Source organism: Polyergus mexicanus, unplaced genomic scaffold (assembly GCF_030449975.1).
Source record: "Polyergus mexicanus isolate NDT 795.1 unplaced genomic scaffold, iyPolMexi1.0 SCAF_11, whole genome shotgun sequence".
NCBI classification, from domain to species: domain Eukaryota; kingdom Metazoa; phylum Arthropoda; class Insecta; order Hymenoptera; family Formicidae; genus Polyergus; species Polyergus mexicanus.
In genome coordinates this window covers 968,675-988,807 of record NW_027223331.1, presented here as the reverse complement: position 1 = coordinate 988,807, position 20,133 = coordinate 968,675, and the positions used below count along the sequence as shown (strand labels likewise).

At 34.0% G+C, this 20,133-nt stretch overlaps 5 protein-coding genes across 7 annotated transcripts; 2 read left to right on the top strand and 3 right to left on the bottom strand.

Annotated features, from left to right (window-relative positions):
• Positions 1-21: 21 nt before the first annotated feature.
• On the bottom strand, positions 22-4,527 carry LOC138937580 (gametogenetin-binding protein 2-like). The gene is made up of 11 exons (XM_070303979.1): positions 4,120-4,527; positions 3,392-3,582; positions 3,169-3,312; positions 2,880-3,092; positions 2,606-2,809; positions 2,366-2,534; positions 2,067-2,231; positions 1,824-1,904; positions 1,443-1,712; positions 935-1,342; positions 22-862 (listed from the first exon to the last, which is right to left on the bottom strand). Exons 1-11 carry the CDS (start codon positions 4,207-4,209, stop codon positions 686-688), a joined length of 2,112 nt encoding a protein of 703 aa, XP_070160080.1. The 5' UTR covers positions 4,210-4,527; the 3' UTR covers positions 22-685.
• Positions 4,528-5,406: 879 nt separating this feature from the next.
• LOC138937645 (4-galactosyl-N-acetylglucosaminide 3-alpha-L-fucosyltransferase FUT6) lies at positions 5,407-8,724 on the bottom strand. Of its 2 annotated transcripts, none has more exons than XM_070304103.1 (4): positions 8,660-8,724; positions 7,016-7,496; positions 6,724-6,878; positions 5,407-6,496 (listed from the first exon to the last, which is right to left on the bottom strand). In XM_070304103.1, exons 2-4 carry the CDS (start codon positions 7,265-7,267, stop codon positions 5,554-5,556), a joined length of 1,350 nt encoding a protein of 449 aa, XP_070160204.1. In that variant the 5' UTR covers positions 7,268-7,496; positions 8,660-8,724; the 3' UTR covers positions 5,407-5,553. The 2 variants fall into 2 exon arrangements, with proteins under 2 accessions (XP_070160204.1, XP_070160207.1); XM_070304106.1 differs by lacking the exon at positions 8,660-8,724 and adding an exon at positions 8,485-8,577 and having other exon boundaries at positions 7,016-7,279.
• Positions 8,725-9,891: 1,167 nt separating this feature from the next.
• On the top strand, positions 9,892-11,484 carry LOC138937505 (neuferricin). Its single transcript, XM_070303852.1, has 4 exons — positions 9,892-10,351; positions 10,424-10,564; positions 10,818-11,004; positions 11,126-11,484. Exons 1-4 carry the CDS (start codon positions 10,045-10,047, stop codon positions 11,313-11,315), a joined length of 825 nt encoding a protein of 274 aa, XP_070159953.1. The 5' UTR covers positions 9,892-10,044; the 3' UTR covers positions 11,316-11,484.
• On the bottom strand, positions 11,439-13,751 carry LOC138937506 (uncharacterized). Of its 2 annotated transcripts, none has more exons than XM_070303854.1 (3): positions 13,292-13,751; positions 12,923-13,087; positions 11,439-12,816 (listed from the first exon to the last, which is right to left on the bottom strand). In XM_070303854.1, the coding sequence occupies exons 1-3, from the start codon at positions 13,315-13,317 to the stop codon at positions 12,429-12,431; spliced, it is 579 nt and encodes a 192-aa protein (XP_070159955.1). In that variant the 5' UTR covers positions 13,318-13,751; the 3' UTR covers positions 11,439-12,428. The 2 variants fall into 2 exon arrangements, with proteins under 2 accessions (XP_070159955.1, XP_070159954.1); XM_070303853.1 differs by having other exon boundaries at positions 11,439-12,822; positions 13,292-13,743.
• Positions 13,752-14,184: 433 nt separating this feature from the next.
• On the top strand, positions 14,185-20,037 carry Taf2 (TATA-box binding protein associated factor 2). The gene is made up of 18 exons (XM_070304248.1): positions 14,185-14,432; positions 14,724-14,941; positions 15,015-15,231; positions 15,313-15,551; positions 15,633-15,854; positions 15,979-16,192; positions 16,281-16,532; positions 16,598-16,806; positions 16,911-17,150; positions 17,266-17,515; positions 17,576-17,716; positions 17,830-18,020; positions 18,294-18,505; positions 18,585-18,804; positions 18,894-19,047; positions 19,125-19,289; positions 19,363-19,539; positions 19,655-20,037. The coding sequence occupies exons 1-18, from the start codon at positions 14,388-14,390 to the stop codon at positions 19,895-19,897; spliced, it is 3,609 nt and encodes a 1,202-aa protein (XP_070160349.1). The 5' UTR covers positions 14,185-14,387; the 3' UTR covers positions 19,898-20,037.
• The last annotated feature ends 96 nt before the right edge of the window (positions 20,038-20,133 follow it).

Below are 20,133 nucleotides of genomic sequence, written 5' to 3'. Positions count from 1 at the left end.
TATATATATTATATTGGAATGCAATACATTCATTTTATATCAAGATTCCGACAAATGTTCCATCGCATCTCTATTATTACAACACTGACACGAGTAATAATCGTATCGCCGTATAAATATATGATCTTGAAAATGAAAAATTTTTCAAGAAAATACAATATTTTTTTTAAATATACAGCAATCATGTGGAGAACTTGTGTCTATAACAATTCGCATTTACTGCACGCAACAGAATCGGACCTGCCATATTCTCAACAGTCAAGGCATATTCATACAAAATATCTACGTTTACTTCAATTGTACAGATCTATACAATCAAATTCAATTTTCTAGTCTTATGATCTGTGTATTTTGTATTTTTCTCAAAGTCAATGTTATTCGACTATGATTTGAAACCATCTTCTTCATCTTAATATCTTTTACTTATCATATGCAATTCTCTGCTTGCAAAGATAAGTAATATTATGTTTCTATATCTTCTTGATGTATATTATATGTATATATGTGTATGTGTCTGTACATTTTCGGCATTAATTAACATTAGAAAGTTGACTTCAAATAATAATAATTATTCAAAATACATCTATTGTATTTATGTCTCCCGCTCTACTGGCAGTAAATCAATGTAAAAAAGAAGAAAAATGTCAGAGATATTGTATTGAATTACCATAACTAGTAGGAATTCTTAGTGAAAAATGGTAAGTGGTTTCTGATGGTTGCATAACATAGCAAAACGTTCTCTAAGCGTTTGTCGGAGTTCCTGCCGCTTCTCTGTAAGTTGACACATTCGCGACTTGAACTCTAACACTTCCTCCGCTGGAATATAACTCTCCTTCTCGTCATCATCAGAGAAATTGGAATCCTGAAAACAATACATAAGTACCGAATTTAATGCATTTTTATAAAGAAAAAATTATTGTTTATAAATTTTTACCTTTAGCATTTGCGAGAGCGTCAAACCTCCTTCTTGTAATAAAGAGATACTAGGACTGGAATGATTAAGTTTATCGTGACAAGCCCCTTCGTGATTACAACATTCATCATTGCAGGCTACTTCGGAGCCCTCCGGCGTACTAGGAAGAGAGGAACTACTGATATTGTGTCCAGAAGAATATCCGCAATCTTGTGACGATTGCTCGCTGGAGGAGTGACTTTTTTTTTGGGACATTTCGAGACGTTTCTTCATTTCTATCCACATAGTATATCTAGTTTTATCTACAGTATATCTAGCTTTACTAGGTTTGGTTATCCAAGCATTTAGCAGCATTTCATTGGTCGTCACAGAATCTTTACAGTCTTTGTCATATGCATGCCATTGGTCCTCGTCAATTTTTTCAACTTCCTTAAAACGAGGAAAAAAAAGGGATTCAAGATATTTTATTTTTGAAAATTAAATTTAATGTAAAATTATGAAAAACTTACAATTAGTATAGTCATCTTACCTTACACGATTTGCAAGTATCGGACGAATCCTCTTGAGGTAATTGTTTGAGAGATGTGTCATTTTGTTTTGATTGAGTTGTACTAAATTTCGTTTTTGCTTCGGAAGTGCCGCTTTTAATAGCTTTTTGTGCACTTGTCGTCTTTTTCACAGGGAATGCTAATTCTATTTTACTTTGCGATTGTGATATACTAGGTGTTTTTTGTTTTTTTAAACAATCCGGACATTTACATGTTGGTGGCCCTTTGTTTTTTGGATCTAATACCTGTAACTGAAATAAAAAACAAAACTTGTATAGCACATGTGCGTTTGCTTACTATTTATTTTTTACATGGACAAGCATATAAAAAATATGTAAATTACTATTATAAGTTTCGTATACCTTATGTCGATCGATATTTTGTGTCGTCGGCTTTGATTCTGCACAACTACAGGAAGATTTACCTTGCCTTTCGTTTGAACACTATGGCAAAATATATAACTTTTTACATATTGTACATATATGCAAATAATTTTTAATTTTAATTTTATTTCTCTATGGATGTATTATATATTTTCTTAATAGAAAAAAATTATTTAAATAATTTTAAGAATATATCTTGCAAAAATATATATTACAACATACGTCACAGGAATTTTCCTTCTCCTCTGTTTCATAACGACGTTCCTTCTTTTTCTTACGTTTAAGCCGCAACTTTTCACGCCTCTGCTGTTTCGCTATTTCCTCCCTTGTAATTTCTTCGTATAACAATTCTAATTGAGAGATACCTTGTTTCACCTCGACTGCCATCTACGCAAGACAAGATATTTAGCTTTGCTTGACAGTCTGACAAATTGTATGTAAATATGTAATGATAAATATAGAAAGATTTCTTTTTCCTTAATATTATTAACATTATCTTATAACAGACAAGATCTCATTACCTGGAAATTTCTGGATAATGCATCTATTGCGACCGCGGCTAATACTTTACACACGGTTTCTTCTTCCTTCAGCCGTCTATGGACTCTATGCAATCGTTCCGCGATACATATACCTAAACATGTAAGTACTTCTTCTTGAGCAATTTCCAGCGTCTTCGCATGGCGCTCTCTGAAATACAACGTGTCTTTATTTCTTTCAGAATATTACACAAAAATATGTATACTACTAGAGATCAGTACCTTCCCATGAGTTCGGGCTGCGCGCGACCAATAAGGGTACTAATATATTCCGTGATAGTCGGCAAGTGAACATGATGATCAGCTATACAACGCTTAATTCCAGAATATAAAACTGCTACGTAACCTTTCTCTTTTGTAGGTTCGGGTTCTCGTGTCAAGAGAGACGACGCCAATAATACCTTGTTACGGCATTCGGCGCAAAACCTGAAAAATCGCGATCATGTTATTAAAACGTGTTTCGCATTGTTTTAAGAGATAGACATAAAATTTATACCTATGTTTACGTAGATAAGTTTCCAAAGTGTCATCAAGTGTATCAGTCTCGATTAAAGTCAACTCCTGTTGACACGGTAGTTCCATGCAATCCCATACTTCCCTCCATGCGTTCGATGGCGGTCGCATTCGTTGAATTTCCAAAGAATGCAATACGCATCGCCGGGATTTTCTATTTCTCGGTTGTTTCTCCATTAAATTATGTAACCTAGCGCTGCAAAGACATAAATGACAATGATTCTCTTTCTCTCTCTCTTGAATAATCGTTTTCCCAATCATCGGTGAAATACCTATGTCCATGCAATATCGTGCAAAGTCGTTGAGGTGACTCCAGAACGTCGTCTTTTATAGAAAGCAGACCATTGGGAGTAATAACCAGTGGATCCAATGCTGGATGTCCTGACTTCATCAAGTCGTAGAACAACCTTTCAACACTGAACATAGAATAATTTATCGTCATTTACTGGCACAAGAGCAGAATGATATATTATTTTAACAAAAGAGAATAATTACCTTCTTCGACAACCGACACATGGTTCTGCCTGGCCCAAAATGGCAAGTATATCCTTGCAAGTAACTTCAAATGATGCTTTGATTTCTTCCTTTGTGAGCATATCCAATTTTCTTGTAAATTCATCCAGTTGTTTACCACGCACTAAAGGACTATCACTGACTGCTCCTAAATTACTTATATCCATGATCATCTAAAAGAACACAAGTAAAGTTTTATATATATATAGTTTGCAGTTACATTTGTTTTAACGACAATATGGAATATTATGCAGTGATCTTTTAAAGGCTAAAACTGTATTATAACAATAATAATCTACTATTGCTAGGGATATTACACATCTCCTCATTTGTCTTATGCAAAGAGAAGTGACGACAAAAAATACAGAAATCAGAAGCTCGTACAACCGCGTCTACGAAAAGAAAATAAGACACAAGTGCGAGAACAACTACGATGCTATTAGCCTTCGTCGCAGTCGGCGACGACAGGGGGTTTCAACAATATACGATCGTCGATCGATCGAAATCAATGACAAACGAGCTACAAAATCGCGATCGGTCATGTTCTTATCTCTCGAGAACCTTACGTGTTTTTTTTTGCGTTTTTCTTTTTTTTTCTTTTTTTTTAAGGTTAAGGAAATACCGCGAGGAAGCGATCGTCGTTATATAAGGCGTTGTGGCGCACCAGGAATCGGGGAAGCAGGATGTCAAACGGGATGTCAAACGCTCACCGTCAAACTCTCGTCGATGATCAACGGCATTTGCTTGCACGTCAATTTCACCGGTTCATCGTCCCGCCAAACGTTTACCAGTTTCGCCATCCTTTCTCTCTCTCTCTCTCTCTCTCTTTCCGTAAGTGCTCTTGCCGATCCGATTAAGTTCTACAAACTGTAATCTCCCTCGTTTCCAAGGTGCGTGCTCGCTCGCGCCGTCGCCGCCCTCTTCCACCGGTTGATGAACCCGGTCAACGTACCCCGCGGATGCCGGGGAGGATTTCGAATCGGGGGGCGATGAGGAGGGATTCTCTCGGGGACGATCCCTTACGATGGAGGAATCGGTTACGTAGACCGACACGAAAAAACACGGAGTGAAGGAAATGTCACTCGCCGCCTGCCATTTGCACATGTGCACGGAGTCGCCGTCTATCTCTCTCACTACTACTTCCGCTCTGCGTCGTCGTCGCGTTGCATCGCATCCTCGTTTCGTCTTTAATCGCGGCCGGTCTCCGCCCCTCCTTGGATAGCGGCTTTCCCGAGAAAGTTACCCTTTTCGCGGAAATTTAACGGGAAAAGAAAATTTCCCTAAAAATTAACGTACGAATGTTTCCTCGAATTTATAAAGCTCGATATCCTTGTATCGAGATTTAAAAAGATTTTCTACGCACTCATGAAATTATTAAGAATGCAAACTTTAAATGTTGCAAAGTACATATCGTAACTTTTGCATATACTTGGAAAATTTACGCGAGCGGAAAAAATTTGAATATTCTCGAAAGAAAGAATTTTTATGAATTACTGTTTAGGCGGCAATTATGAATTTGTTATTGTATTATCGTATATGCAAGAAGAGAGTATCATTTCTCTTTACATATATCTCTTTCATAAAGGTATTTCACAATTCGATGTACATATCAGTTTAAATATATAACAAATAATAATGAATCACACATATATAATCGAGTTAATTAAAATTATATTATTTATCATCAAACTTTTTTCGTATAAATACATTTAATTAATTTTTCATACTTTTGTCTAATTGAAATCAATATTGAATTTTATATCTACACACTAAAGTTATAATATAAGTAATAAATAATTTAAAAAAAAAACGCGAAAAATCAATCTCTTTTGTCAGTGGCTAATGATTGTAATTTGTTGCTGCTACAATAATTTTGAATTTTTCATATTATTATTAGAAAAAACGCTCATAAGAATTTTTTTTATTATGATTATATCATAAATATTAATATATAATATAAAATTTTATTCTTTTCTCTATAAAGTTGCTATATAGATAAATGCATCTAAAAAAACTCGATCTGACAAATTGGTAATATGTCTGCACAAATTCTTTTCAAGAGCTACTGATGAAAGATTAATCCATTTAATTAATTCATATTTCGTGAAGACTAGATAATCATAATTAACGACACGCTGAAACATCTAAGCGCTCGCTGGAGCACAATCTCTATTGCTCCAGAAATTCTCGAGTCTCGTGTAGACTTTTGGTGCGATGGAGTTGTAGTGCAGGGCCTCGCAGACGCGACAATAGTGCCTGGATATGCTGCCGAAGTAGCCGTGCTCGTTAATCACCCGGTAACGATCGCGCCATTCGTGATACTCGATGTATCGATTATTGTCGCGGTCCAGATACTTGAGATAATCGGCGAGCGAATCCACGCTGGCGAATTCGTCTGTGTGAAGAAAGGAGTGCGGTGGCAACAATCGCCGACAGTCGTATCGCGATGCTCCCATTATTATCGGGACTGCGAGTTTGCCATACGCGTTCCAGAACACCTTCTCCGTCAGATACTCCCGGCAATTGGAGTTCTCGAACGACAGGTAGAACTTGTATGAGCTCAAGGCGGCGCAGTTTCGATCGAAGTGGCCCGGACAGACGGTCCTGTTGCCGTTCAGGCATTTCCCGAGAATGTCTAGGTCGTCGCCAAGCAATGATTTGAGTGCTTTCACGTAGGACCATCGTCCGTTACGACCACCGCAGTTGCTGCCCATTACGGCGACCAATTTGGTCTTGGTAGTCTTCACGATGACATCCCAGTGTCTGTCATTAGCGTTGGAAACATTGTCAGGGATTCGTATCGTTCTTCCGTAGGGAACCGGTACATCGCTGTCCATTCGATAGGACATGGACCAATTAAATAGATTGTCGTAGTCTGATAATCTCTGCCTGCCGTACAGAAAAGTGTGAAAGGGCGACTCGTCCGTCAGAAAAATCCATCGTTGATCCGCTCGGCTTCTCACTGGCAGCTCCGAAGAACTCTTCGTGAAGTGCAAATGAAACACTACGGCGTCTGCTCGGTGCAAATCCTTTTTATCGTAGCTCAGCGTACAATTCTCTACAGAACATCGTTCCCAAGGTGAAAATCTAAAATATATATAACTTCATAAAGTTCTGTCGATATTTTACCCCCTTGTACAAAGAATAAGTCATACACAATATCGTACTTTCTTATCGATCTAAACAAAGTATAATTCTTTCAGGTTACAAGGTTGACACACCTAATCCGATTGAAATCGATTTATTTTCTCGCAAATGATGAATTTCAAGATAAATGATCACGGCTGATAAAAAAAAGATAAGAAATAACTAACTTGTTCTTCGTGAAACGCCGGATGTGTCTACGTTCCAGGAATGGCCCATGTTTCCAGATCAGAATCAAGTAATTTCTATCAGTGATGTTAGACCGCGGCGGTGGAGTTTCTTCTGGCGCCAACAACCATTTTCCAAGAAGAGACATTTTACCTATCTAATAGAAACATATGTCACGATGCTTATCCAACGCTCTCTCAAATTTCTTTTTCAATCTATCGATTAAAAAAAAAACATATATTCTATATCGTGAAAAAATAAAATGGTAAGTCGATAAAAAACTCAAGATTCTACCTGCTTGTCGGTGAAGCCTCTCTCTAGAAGGTATTTATCAAAGGACATCATCCTCGTAGCGTTAGACAGTCTCGGAGTGTATCTTCCATCTTCTTTCTTTGTTTCTCTTACGAATGTCTGTTTTTTCCGAGACGCGGAGTATCTTCTGTCAGCGGCGAGGAAATCCGGAAACAGCAAGAGCACGCAGAAAGTCACAGCCGTTGTACAGATGAACAGGACGAACGCGAACCGCGCGAGTCGCGAAAACTGCATAATGTATTCATTCTATACAAATTGTAGAGAAACTACTATTGGAGCATATTGAGGATCTTTGAGTCTTACAGTGCGATCGATGATGTCTTTCTTGTACACGTTTCAGCGATATCTTATCAAGCTAATTGCGTGCCAACAGGACAAACGGAGCGGCGGAGGCGATACCTGACAACCCCGTTTCGTATACAGGATGTCCCAGGGTTTACCCGACAAACTGTGGGAGCATATTCTACAAATGGAAATAAGAAAAAAATATTATATGAAGTTTGGCTAGAGAAATGCTTTATTATAAAGCTATAAGCAAATTGAAATGGAACATGAAATAGGTAACCATGGATTTTCCAACGCGTTTAGAATACGAGAGATAGAAAGTATTTATCTTATCTATGTTTATTCATATCATTATGATTCAGTATGATTATTACTTTTACATCAATAGCTGTTAGATCTCAATCGTTATATAAATTAGCAATCCTAACAAAGCACTTGTTCAAAAGATGTCCAGAAGACATTCAGAGAATGTTTTATATCCGTTCTTTGAAAACACTCTTGGCATTTTAATGGTATTCCCTAACATAGAGGATGTAAAATATCTTTTGAATGTTCTCTGGACGTTTTTGGAACGTATGTGTTGTTAGGGGACTAATGGGTTGTTACCTATTTCGTGTTCCGTTAATTAATATTTGCTTTTAACTTTGTAATAAAACATTTCTCTAGTCAAACTTCATAATATTTTTTTTCTGATTTCCACTTGTAGAATATCTTCCCCCAGTTTGTTGAGTAAACCCTGGGACAACTTGTATAAAATCTTCGCGTTAAATTTTTTTTCCTTCTTTTTGGTTACTAATCGTAATTTGAAATTTGAAAGTTGCAACTGCAAATGTTATATATGTCAAGTTTTAAAATTCCAATCTAATCTTTATACATTTATATCCATGCTAAAGATTGACCAAGAAACGCGGTCCGAAACGTACATTTTTAATGTATATTAGTTAATAAAAATGTAATAAATTCGCACACCTATGCCCGCGCGCTTTGGCTCTTGTCTGCCAATTTCCTCACTTGATCGTTAAATTTTTTTGTTAATTTCGTGTTGTTTCTTTCTTAAACAACTATCTTCTACAAAAAGGAAATGCGATTTTAAGAGGAACAATTTAATCTGACCGAACAGGTTCTCTAAACTTTAGGTATTTGCAATAAAGTTTACAAGCTTTTACCTCTATACAGGCAAACTTTCCAAACTTTTTTCATCTCGCGTCTTATTACGTTTCAATTAATCGTCATTTATAGATTTTACATAGTGAAATATGGAACCGACCAAATGCAAAATAGAAAGTTGCAATCTCACGCGCAGAAATAAGATATCGACGTTAATTAACAACAACTAATCACATCGCAATTATCACGTTCTCTCTCGATGAAGATGCACTGTTGAAGGACGGATGATCGTTGTTGACAGAGCTCGCGAAGAGAAATGACTTGGATGATGAAGAAAATCGCGGATGCACTCTCGCATGGTGCAACACAAGGATACACGTCGACACACGACTGACCGTTGATCCCGATTGTCTTGGTTAGCCAAGCGTGACCACCGTCCTCCAGTCTTAGACCGTCGTTTACCAGTGTCCGGCTACCGGTTGTCGTATCAGTTGATATAGACATCAGTAGATCTGTAAATGTCAAACTTGGCACGCGCCTCTTGTCAATCAGGATGAAACGATCGATCGCGTTTCTTGACTAACGAAACTAGTTGAAAGTTTGGGAATGATTTGGTTGATTCTAAATCGATCGATTGACCTTATATATCAGCAGTGCAAAGATAAAGATGAGATTCCATATTTTTCTTTATCTGTAATAGAGATATAGATAAGTTATATATGATTATCTTTTTACTATGTGGACATTTTAGAAAGGCTTGACTATTGCAAATTATTTTCCCTACGACTTCTCTTTCTCTTTTGCCACTTGATTCTTTCTAATAATTATTTTTGTCGCTTATTTAAGATATAGGAAGAGAAAGAGATAGAAAACAGAGAGAAATACAAAATTTATTGCATTGAAAGTTAATATATAATAGCTTTAAACTAGAGTCCTAAAATATTATTATTATTATTATATTATATTTATTATTATTTATTATTATCATTATCATTATTATTGATATTCTAGGACCCCTCTAGCTTTGATTAATATAAATAATATATTAATTTTTTATACAAACACGAGAAGAGGCGAAGTTGGAGCTCTCTGGAAGTCTACGTATCTTGTTTTCGAGCATAATCGCGCGTGATATTATTACGAGTAATTTTTATCAAGCTATTAAACAACGCGTGTAATGTCTTCGCCTCGTTCGCCATTTGGCCGGAACGAGTTTTATAGTAACCGCTCGTTTGATGGAAGCGATATATAATTGATACGTACTATATGTGTACTTATTACGTACTTTAATAAGTTTGAATGCGATGCTTAAGATATGATTTATTATAACTATTAATTTATAGACATTTATCTTTTATTTGTATATATCTTCATACCCTTATAACTGATTTTACTTTTCTCTTATATCTTGTGTTACCAACGGAGGGGAAATTTATGGACCTTGCTACGTAGTTCTAAAACGCAGGCAGGATTGTCGACTAGAGCCGACAATGTAGAGGATCTGTAATAATTTGAGGTTACAGATGATGTATATAAAAAGGAGAGACTGTAAAAGATCATTGAAAATTGGAGTAGCGTGCACATGCCGGAATCCCTGAGTATTCGTGAACAACATAATTATGTCCTCCAAATATCTTTGGCTATTGCTGTTATTAGGAATCGCGTATTTTCTACAGTCGCGCAATTTGATCAGGGAAATCAAATTTCACTTGATGGCTGGAACATGGTTGAATATAGTTGACGCGATATATCTTGGATTAAATAATAATGCCTTTGGGAAAGAGCAAAGGATATTCATTACGAGAGAATTGAAACAATATACAAATCTGAAGAACGGTCTATATCTCTCGATTTTGGGCCAAGTTTTTGATGTAACTAAAGGTGAAAAGCATTACGGACCCGGGGGAAACTACCACGCTTTTACCGGTAACTATTTCTTACATTGAAAGCTGTATCATATACTGGCTACTATGTATATATGGTATTATTCGTTTATAGGTTGCGACGCTTCCTTGGCATTTATTACTGGAGAATTTGACAACGAAGGTTTAACAGATGACATATCTAGCTTGTCTGCGCAACAAGTTAAGGCATTGGATGATTGGCTGCAATTTTATAAGGCAAACTACATTTACAAAGGTACAATTAGTTAAACTGCAACAAGGACATAAGAGTAGTTGATCCACTTCAAAATAATTTTATTCTAATAAAAGCCAAAAGAGAATCTCTCATAATATTTTATCAACCTATGCAGCGAGAATAAGGAGAAAGGTATATTCTATTTATTGCGCAAAAAGAGAGAATTGTGCATTATATTTAATACATGAACATTGCATGAGGTGGATCAATTTGCAAACCTAACACTTTCTAAAATATTTTGTTTGTTTTTCAGGAAAATTATATGGTAGATATTATAATCAAGATGGCAGTCCAACTGCAGAGTTTTATAAAGTACAAGAAAAACTACTAGTTGCTAAAAAGGAAAAGTCATTGGAAGAGAAACAGAAAAGAATGTTTCCACCCTGTAATATAGAATGGAATCCAGAGATTGGTACTTTATTCTGGTGTACCGAAAAGAGGTAAGGATTTGTTTATGGATTATATATTAACAGTCTTTTAATATTAAAGAAAAAACTAAAAAAGAAAATACAGTTTTTTTTCTTAAAGACATGATTATATGATCTGTTTTGTATTTAACAGTGGTGGAATTGACAGAGATTGGGTAGGAGTACCAAGAATGCTGTTTGAGACTGCGAATATACAAAGCACATCTAGATGCGCCTGTGTCAAACTGGACAGTATGGAATACGAAGAGAATAAAGCTAGATTAAGAGAATATAATGGCTGTGCAAAATATGAGACAAAATGTGTTCTAAAAAAAAAGTCGTAATATGAAACAATATTAATTAAAATACTACGTCTATCAGATCAAGGGATCAGATATATTCAGATTTTATATTTATACAATATTACAATATATATGAAAAAGTTTAGATTTAAGATATTATCTCTACACAATTTTTTGTATTTTTTAATAATTTTATATTCATTAAAGAATTAGTGCCTTTAGTTTATAAAAGTACAAATAAAATAATTTTATAAAGATATAAATATATGATGATACTCCTTCTCTCTGTCTTTAGAGCAACCAATCTTTAAAATAGATACAACTTACAAGACTCTTATTACATACATAAGATAATATCAATATATTATACCTATACAACAAAACATACATATACAACTTTCACAAAAACAAAATATTTCATTTAAAAAAAATGGTTTTTTACTTTAACTTTCAATTTATCAGTTCTTCTATTTTATATTTAAAAACAATGCCACTTACATAAGTTACATATATCATTTTATTCCAAAAAAATTTTTTTACTTAGATTTTCAATTTATCAGTCTTTCTATTTTATTGTTAAGAATAATGTGTCTTCTTACATAAGTTACATAAGTTCAATGTTTATAAAAAATATTTATTTTAATTATTATTTAAATATGTAAGTGTGTGTGTGTGTATATATATGTATATATGTTGAATTTTTAAACTAAACTACAAATGCAATATGTGGTACAAACATTTTGTTTAAAGAAATATAAAGTATATTATTAATCCTCACATTATGAATATATTTCTCTCTCTCTCTCTCTCTCTCTCTCTCTCTCTCTTATTACATATTAATGAAAATGAGATAAATCGCAAATATGCAAATTTAAATATGATTATCACACATTTATGGTCCTTGTGATTTGTCAGCACATATCTATATAATGCACAAATATTGATCCAAAAAAATTCATATCATATAATATTTTTGATAAAAAGATGACAAAAATTTCCACATCTAAATTAAATATTATTGTAATAACATCAATATCTCTTTTTGTTTATACACAATTCCTTTTATAGATTTATGCAAGTATAGAAGGAGATAATATAAAATCCCGAAATAGAACAGCATACTTGCAAGAACTGGAAAGATCGGATCATTAATATTTAAACACAAGAAGAACTTTGTCCAATCTTGTCAATCTTTTCCAAGAGTTCTTTATCAATCATGATCGGTCCTTTTTCAAGAATTTGTATACTAGTCACATAACTTTTCATTATATCACCCCTCACTACATGCTTAATCTTAGATCCAAAAACTTTCTTTACTTTTGCGCGTCTCTTCTTTGCCTTGGAAGCTGTTTGAGAGAAGAGTAACATTCTTTTAAATCTCTTTGCACTCATGCGCATACCAATATCATCGCCTGCATTGTCGCTCTCTTCATATATTGTTTCAAGATTAATTTTCTTATTTATCTTTTTATCCAAATAATACTCCTTTATGTTTTCTTCCTCTATGTCCATCTCTGAAACCTTCCTCTTTTTTGGTTTGAGGCTACATCTTGCAAATATATAAGATGCTATAGATGTGCTTTAAGGTGCTATATATGCTATAGATGTGAAAGATCAACATATATTACAATTTGATGTTAAACTATTACCTTCTATTAAGGACATCTGTTTTAGCAGTAGATTTAGGCATCCTTTTTCTAAGAATCCTCTTGGTAGATTCTGTAGGCGAAGAGTTAATATCTATACTAAGCTTTGCTAAATCAGCTGTTACTACAGGTAAAGCTGTATTGTTGGAACAATCCACTTTAGAGATTCTAAAAGATAGAACAATTCTTAAATTTCTAATCTTCCTTAAACAATTTTTAGTTCTCTCAAAAAATAATATTGCAATCTACAAAATAACATAGCTGTAATTTTTTCTCAAGTAGAAAATTTATGAAACAGGCAAAAAAAGAACAGAAATTTATAAGATTTACACAGAATATCTCCTTTTTAATACATTTTTCTTTTAAACTTACGTATTATCTGTTTGTCCCTCATCCATTTTCGAGATGTTACCAAGATGTCGCAAAATATTCTTTAAAGAATGTCAAACTTTTCGTTTCAAATAAACGTTCTTTGAATCGTCTATCAAATCATGTCAGACTTCCCTTATCGAAAATGTATACAACATCTTCAACAATCTTTCATTTTCGTATAAATAAAACGTACACTAAAAGACGATAAACAAAGGACGGTTCTTCCAGGTTCTTTTCTAGAGTCCAATCGTAGACACATATATAAAAATATATAAACGAAGCCTTTTCTAAAATGAGCAAAGGATCCCAAGTAAAAGGGGTGAGGGGGGTATTAGCAAATTAGGGGGCATTCATCAATTGCCACAGATTTCTATATATTATACCTACTAAGTATATATTAATACACACTTCCATTCTTACTTTCTACATATATACATATATTGGGTGCTTTCCATTTAGTGACTCAAGTCGACACAGAGTATCATTCTATCTTTGTTGTTCACTGGTATTGAAAGAAGCATAAATGATTTCACTAGACTTGTATCGATTTGAGTCACTAAATGGAAAGCACCCACTTAATATATCACCTATCACTATGGGCGCGTTCCATTTAACGCTCGCAACGCTCACGGTATCATTTTATTCTTGTCGTTCACCGAAAGTTAAACAAAGACAGATGATGCTCGCGAGCGTGCAGTCGTTAATGGAACGCGCCCCATATCAGCAGTCCAGCATAATAATCTGTGCCAATCAAATATAAGAACTGACTATGAATACCGGCTATAGAGGCGTTTTGAATACGGATTCCATATTCCACATTCCACTATTCCACATTCCTTCTTAAATCAAGAATCGGGGAATCGAGGATCGAGGGGATGACTGTTCTGGATTCTCGGGCTTCTCTTCTCTCTTTTCTGCAGTTTCTGGCATCACTGCTCTGCAGTTGTTGCAGTCTCTGATGGTCTCTGTTATGATCAGCTGTGATACAAGTTGATATTGATTCTTTTAAGTGATATCGAGTGGCTTGTGTGGGATGTTACATTTGTTGTTTTACTCTAATTTTTTATGAATACGAGAATTACATATAACTGAAAATATGAAAAAAGAAAAAACGGGTGATACCAGCCGTCCATATAAATTATAAGTATCTTTTTTGAAATGACACTGGTGAAAAATGCTCAAAACGTTTAAATGCTCAATAAATGCTTTTTTCTTGTTGTATTTGCGTTTTGAAAAGTTCTTAAGTCAATATTCATTGAAATTGCGTTCATTTGTCATATATCTCTAATTGTGAGCATTTTACAGAAAATACAAAATGAATAATCATGCAATATAATGAATAAAAATATTTTTAGAAAAATTATACCAAAAATTATATTTATGATTACATTGTGCCACTTCTATTGAAATAATTATTGATTGATACTTTACAGCTCATCAGATAGTAAGCTTGACAGGGATAAGTTTTCAAAGGAAAAGCATAATTGGATTTGTCGAATTGACAATTATTCCACTGCGAGATACATTAAGGCTGATAAAGCTCAATGCCAAACAATGCAGGATATATAGAGTATGCTTAAATGACACTTATGAGGCTCCTTTTCAATATTTTGATCCATTTCTGGATATTTGCCAAGGGGACAGTAAACAGTGAGTGATTTCTTTTTTCATAGCTTAATATTACAAATTATTAATCTATACCTAATCTATAAAATCTTTTTAGACGTTCCCTGGAATTTTTCTCAAACATGCATTTAGCAGCAGCTCAAAAAGTTGACCCTGATAACAATGCTGGGGAACTAGTAGTTCAAATACCGCCGGATGCAGCACACTTAGTCGCAGAAGGTCGGGGAATAAGAATTAGCATCGAATTTTCCTTGGAACAGCCACAAGGAGGTGTACATTTTGTAGTACCAAATTGTGAAGGAACCTTAGCTGAGGTAAACTTTATTAACTTCCATTAGCAAAGTTTTATTAGACAAATTAATTCTTTTTTCACATCAATAATGATTCTTTTTTAGAGAGGCGCACATATGTATACATACAGCTATGAAAATTCATCTAGATTATGGTTTCCATGTGTGGACAGTTTTGCTGAACCATGCACTTGGAAATTGGAATTTACCGTCGATGACTCGATGACTGCCATTTCCTGCGGAGATTTAGTTGAAGTTGTATATACACCTGACATGCGTAGAAAAACGTTTCACTATGTTCTAAATACTCCTGCATGTGCTCCAAACATTGCACTGGCAGTTGGGTAAATAAATTAAATAGAACCCATTAGAAAAAATATACACATGATTTACAATATAATAATGTGAATCTTTTTTCTTTATAGACCTTTTGAGATCTTTGTGGATCCTTATATGCATGAAGTGACTCATTTTTGTTTACCTCAACTTTTGCCATCTTTAAAAGTATCTGCGAAATACATGCACGAAGCATTTGAATTTTATGAAGAAATCTTGTCAAATCGATATCCATATTCTTGTTACAAGCAGGTCTTTGTTGATGAGATAGATGAAGACATCAATGCTTATGCTACTATGAGCATTCTAAAGTAAAACTAATATATTTACATATATATTTATATATTAAATTAATAAAAGTAATATATTTATATATTCTTTATATATATTTAATGCTATTACTATATTTTCTTATGATAATTTATTTTCTTGCAGCACAAATTTGTTACATTCTACTGCAATTATAGATCAAGTATATATTACTAAAAAAGCAATGGCGCAAGCAATTGCAGAACAATTTTTTGGATGTTTCATATCTATGCACAATTGGTCAGATACTTGGCTGCCTAAGGGTATCTCTACATATCTAACAGGATTATATGCCAAGAAATGCTTTGGAAATAATGAATATAGAGAATGGATTCAATCTGTAAGTAGTTACAAGTTATAACAATATATAATAATATATTTTATTCTTTTCAGAATATTTGTTATGCTTGTTTTGTTAAACTTTGTAGGAGTTACAAGAAGTTGTGAAATATGAAGAACAATTTGGTGGCATAATACTGGATCCATCTCAAGCACCAGCACCATTGCCCATTGCAGCCAATACTCCAGCACCTGCTCCTCGAGCTCCCGATCCCGGATTTTATTTTCCGATTAAAAATTTACATACGATGTCTCCTAGATACATTGAAGTTCTCCGCAAGAAGGCACATCTAATTATGAGAATGCTGGAACATAGAATCGGACAAGAATTGTTACTTCAAGTAAATTTTTTTTTCTTCATCAACCACATAATAATAGATTGAATTCGATATCTAATTTTTTACAGGTATTTAATAAACAATTATCTCTGGCAGCCAATGCTGCGCAACAAAAGATTGAGTCTGGCCTATGGTCACATATGTTAATTAGTACAAATGTATTTGCTAAAGCGATCTTTACAGTGACAGGCAAAGATATGTCAGTATTCATAGATCAATGGGTCAGAACAGGAGGACATGCAAAATTCAGCTTAAGTTTTGTATTTAACAGAAAAAGGTGCTTTTCTATTTGAATTTAATTGCATATACTATTATTTCACTTACATTCTGTATGTATGTATATATATTAAAATATGATATATTAAAATATATATAATATAGAAATACAGTGGAGTTAGAAATTAGACAAGACACTGCTCATCAAAGAGGAATCAGAAAATATGTTGGTCCGTTAGTAGTCAATATTCAAGAACTTGATGGTACCTTTAAGCATACTTTACAAATTGAAGGTACAATGGCCAGGGCGGATATCACATGCCATAGTAAAAGCCGTAGAAACAAGAAAAAGAAGATTCCATTATGTACTGGTGAAGAGGTTGATATGGATCTCTCTGCTATGGAGTAAGATAACGATTTTATTATAGACTTTACGCGAATAATTGTAAAGACATCATATGAGAGAGTTGTATTATCTTTTTACAAATATCTTTTAAAAGAATTCATTGCTTATTTATAGTGACTCCCCAGTATTATGGATCAGACTTGATCCTGAAATGACAATCATGCGCGCTGTGCAGATTGAGCAACCCGATTATCAATGGCAATATCAATTGAGACACGAGAGAGATGTTACTGCACAATTAGAAGCAATTGTAGCTTTGCAGCATCATTCAACACCTGCCACACGATTGGCATTGACCGATACAATCGAGAACGAGCATTGTTACTATAAAGTTAGACTTCGCGCTGCTCATTGTTTGACAAAGGTCAGTCGGTATTAAATATTTACTTGTTTAATTCAATTTTACTTATATATATGTTTACAGGTAGCTAATGCTATGGTAGCAACTTGGGCGGGCCCACCGGCAATGTTAGCCATATTTAGAAAATTATTCGGATCGGCGTCTTGTCGACGAATTATTAAGCAAAACAACTTTTCGAATTTTCAACATTACTTTCTACAAAAGGTTAATATATATTTCGCAAGTTAACATATATTCCGTACTTATGTATTGGGATTATGTAAGAGATGTATATCTTAATTACAAAATTTTCTTCTGAACTTTGAATCTGTTCACAGACTATACCGGTTGCAATGGCAGGATTACGCAATGCCCATGGTATTTGTCCACCGGAAGTTCTGGCTTTCTTAATGGATCTCTTCAAGTATAATGATAACAGCAAGAATAGATATTCCGACAATTATTACAGAGCCGCGTTAATAGAGGCTTTAGGTGCGACTGTTACACCAGTTATCAGTGTGCAACTGGGGTATGACATTCGAATTTTTATTCACTATAGATCTGACTATGTGATAAAAATACTTGTATACATGTATATAATTGTGGAGGTAATTTTATCTGTCTGCGGTATTCTATCAGACAAAGTCTATTGCACCTTATCCCAAATAATTAGAGATATATAGGATGACTATCTAAAATCAAACCCAGGACTGTCATTTATCAACTTAAGCAATAGTTCTGATGTAAAGCTAATTATCATCTCATATATTTTTCATCGTTATAGAATTTTTTGTCATTACAGAACGGCTATCACAGCAGAGTCTTTGTCAATTGACACAAAAGCCATTCTAGAGGAAGTCACAAGAAACTTGAATTTGGAAAAATTATTACCCTGCTACAAATATACTGTCAGTGTAACTTGTCTGAAAGTTATACGTATTTTACAAAAGTTTGGTCATCTTCCAAGCAATCCTCATATTTTTAGAGCATATGCAGCTTACGGGCAATTTATAGGTAATATTTCAGATTTCAATAATTACATCTCTTTTTTTTTAATTGCCGATATTCTTGATAATTAATTGATATTTTTCAGATGTTCGAATCGCGGCGTTAGAAGCTCTGGTCGATTTTACTCGTGTAGATGGTAAGTGGGAGGATTTGGAATTCCTAATGGATATGGCGGAAATGGATCCACATCCTGGTATACGTCATAGACTTGTACGCTTAATGGTAGAAAATCCACCATTTGAGAGAGCTCACAAACATCGCCTGGATAGACCAGATTTAGTTGACCGTATATGGAACTTGATCAAGTGCGGCAATATTTTAAACTTTCTTGTGTAAATTACTTTTCTTTTTTACATTATTAGTCAATTAATTAACACATAATTTTGTCATATAGCGGTATGTTGTCGCACGATGCAAAACTGCGTTGCGATTTAGTGGATTTGTATTATGCACTGTACGGTACAAAAGTTCCATTTTGTCTTCCCATTCCCGAACTCGCAACGATTATGAAACCTAGGAAAGCTGGTCCACCAAGTCCTGAACGTGAAGTAAGATATTCGTTTAACATTTCTGCGTTTTATGCAATAATAAAATTTTCTTTATTAATACATTCTGTCTGTTTTAGGTGAAACCTGTACCAGTGCAACATGTAAGACACGAAACAATCGATGAAATTGAGAACTCACCTGGTCTGAACAAGAGAAAAGTATCTCCAAATAGAGATCCTACTGGTCTACCAAATTCAGCAGAGCATGGGACAGAAGTAAAACGACAGAAGATAGCAAACAATGTATGAGAAATGAATTTTCTCTTTCTTCTCTTTTGTCATTATTAGCATAAATCAAATCTATTTCTTCTTGTAGCAAGATGAACGGGGAATTCCGATACCTGGTGACGGAAAAGTAAAATCCGAATATTATAGCGATAATTCTGCATCATTACCTGGTATCATGGGAACTCCTGGTCCAGTAGGTTTCGAACCAGGAATGTTTAAAAAGGATCCAGACGAGCATAAATCAAAAAGTGACTCTGTTAATAAGGTATATAAAATTTTTTATATAGTAAAAGATATTTTTATACAATATATGATTATTTTTAATATGTTATGAAAAAAAAATACTTTAGATTTTTTATGTATCACTATACTTCTTACAGAGTAAAAAGAAGAAAAAGGATAAGAAAAAGCACAAACATAAGCATAAACATAAACATGATCATAAGCATAATAAGGAGAAGGAGAAGAAGGATAAGGATAAGGATAAGGGTAAAGAGAAAGAAAAGGATAATAAAAAGGACAAGGATTCATCCGCTTTGAAAATAAAAGATGAGACTCTTAGTTCCGCTAGTTCCAGCCAAAGTCCAGAGCCAACTGTCACCAACGAGTTTCTTTTTCCCTAAGATTATTTGTTGCTGGAACATGTATTCTAAGTTTTTTTTTTTTTTAAGTACTGTTACTGTTTATATATATCTTTTTAAACATTTAAAATATTATAACTACAAAAATGTAAAGTGTATATAAGTAGAATGTAAAAATGTATAAGAGAATTTCTTTATATATATATATATATATATATATATATATATATATATATTTTTTTATTTATATAAATATCATTGTGAATATATACAGTAAT

What these genes read in the sequence shown, in the direction of transcription:
- LOC138937580 (XM_070303979.1), bottom strand. Translation starts at nt 4,209, where the DNA reads ATGGCGAAACTGGTAAACGTTTGGCGGGACGATGAACCGGTGAAATTG. An exon ending in CAGCCCGAACTCATGGGAAG is followed by an intron (nt 2,535 to 2,605) that starts GTACTGATCTCT and finishes GTTGTATTTCAG; the next exon opens with AGAGCGCCATGCGAAGACGC. An exon ending in CGCTCTCGCAAATGCTAAAG is followed by an intron (nt 863 to 934) that starts GTAAAAATTTAT and finishes TATTGTTTTCAG; the next exon opens with GATTCCAATTTCTCTGATGA.
- LOC138937506 (XM_070303853.1), bottom strand. Translation starts at nt 13,317, where the DNA reads ATGGATGAGGGACAAACAGATAATAC. An exon ending in GAGGGACAAACAGATAATAC is followed by an intron (nt 13,088 to 13,291) that starts GTAAGTTTAAAA and finishes TCTATCTTTTAG; the next exon opens with AATCTCTAAAGTGGATTGTT. An exon ending in ACAGATGTCCTTAATAGAAG is followed by an intron (nt 12,823 to 12,922) that starts GTAATAGTTTAA and finishes TATATTTGCAAG; the next exon opens with ATGTAGCCTCAAACCAAAAA.
- LOC138937645 (XM_070304103.1), bottom strand. Translation starts at nt 7,267, where the DNA reads ATGCAGTTTTCGCGACTCGCGCGGTTCGCGTTCGTCCTGTTCATCTGT. An exon ending in GAGGCTTCACCGACAAGCAG is followed by an intron (nt 6,879 to 7,015) that starts GTAGAATCTTGA and finishes TGTTTCTATTAG; the next exon opens with ATAGGTAAAATGTCTCTTCT. An exon ending in CGGCGTTTCACGAAGAACAA is followed by an intron (nt 6,497 to 6,723) that starts GTTAGTTATTTC and finishes TATATATTTTAG; the next exon opens with ATTTTCACCTTGGGAACGAT.
- LOC138937505 (XM_070303852.1), top strand. Translation starts at nt 10,045, where the DNA reads ATGTCCTCCAAATATCTTTGGCTATTGCTGTTATTAGGAATCGCGTAT. An exon ending in GGCAAACTACATTTACAAAG is followed by an intron (nt 10,565 to 10,817) that starts GTACAATTAGTT and finishes TTTGTTTTTCAG; the next exon opens with GAAAATTATATGGTAGATAT. An exon ending in TTCTGGTGTACCGAAAAGAG is followed by an intron (nt 11,005 to 11,125) that starts GTAAGGATTTGT and finishes TGTATTTAACAG; the next exon opens with TGGTGGAATTGACAGAGATT.
- Taf2 (XM_070304248.1), top strand. Translation starts at nt 14,388, where the DNA reads ATGAAAAAAGAAAAAACGGGTGATACCAGCCGTCCATATAAATTA. An exon ending in TTTGTATTTAACAGAAAAAG is followed by an intron (nt 16,807 to 16,910) that starts GTGCTTTTCTAT and finishes TATATAATATAG; the next exon opens with AAATACAGTGGAGTTAGAAA. An exon ending in AACATTACTTTCTACAAAAG is followed by an intron (nt 17,717 to 17,829) that starts GTTAATATATAT and finishes ATCTGTTCACAG; the next exon opens with ACTATACCGGTTGCAATGGC.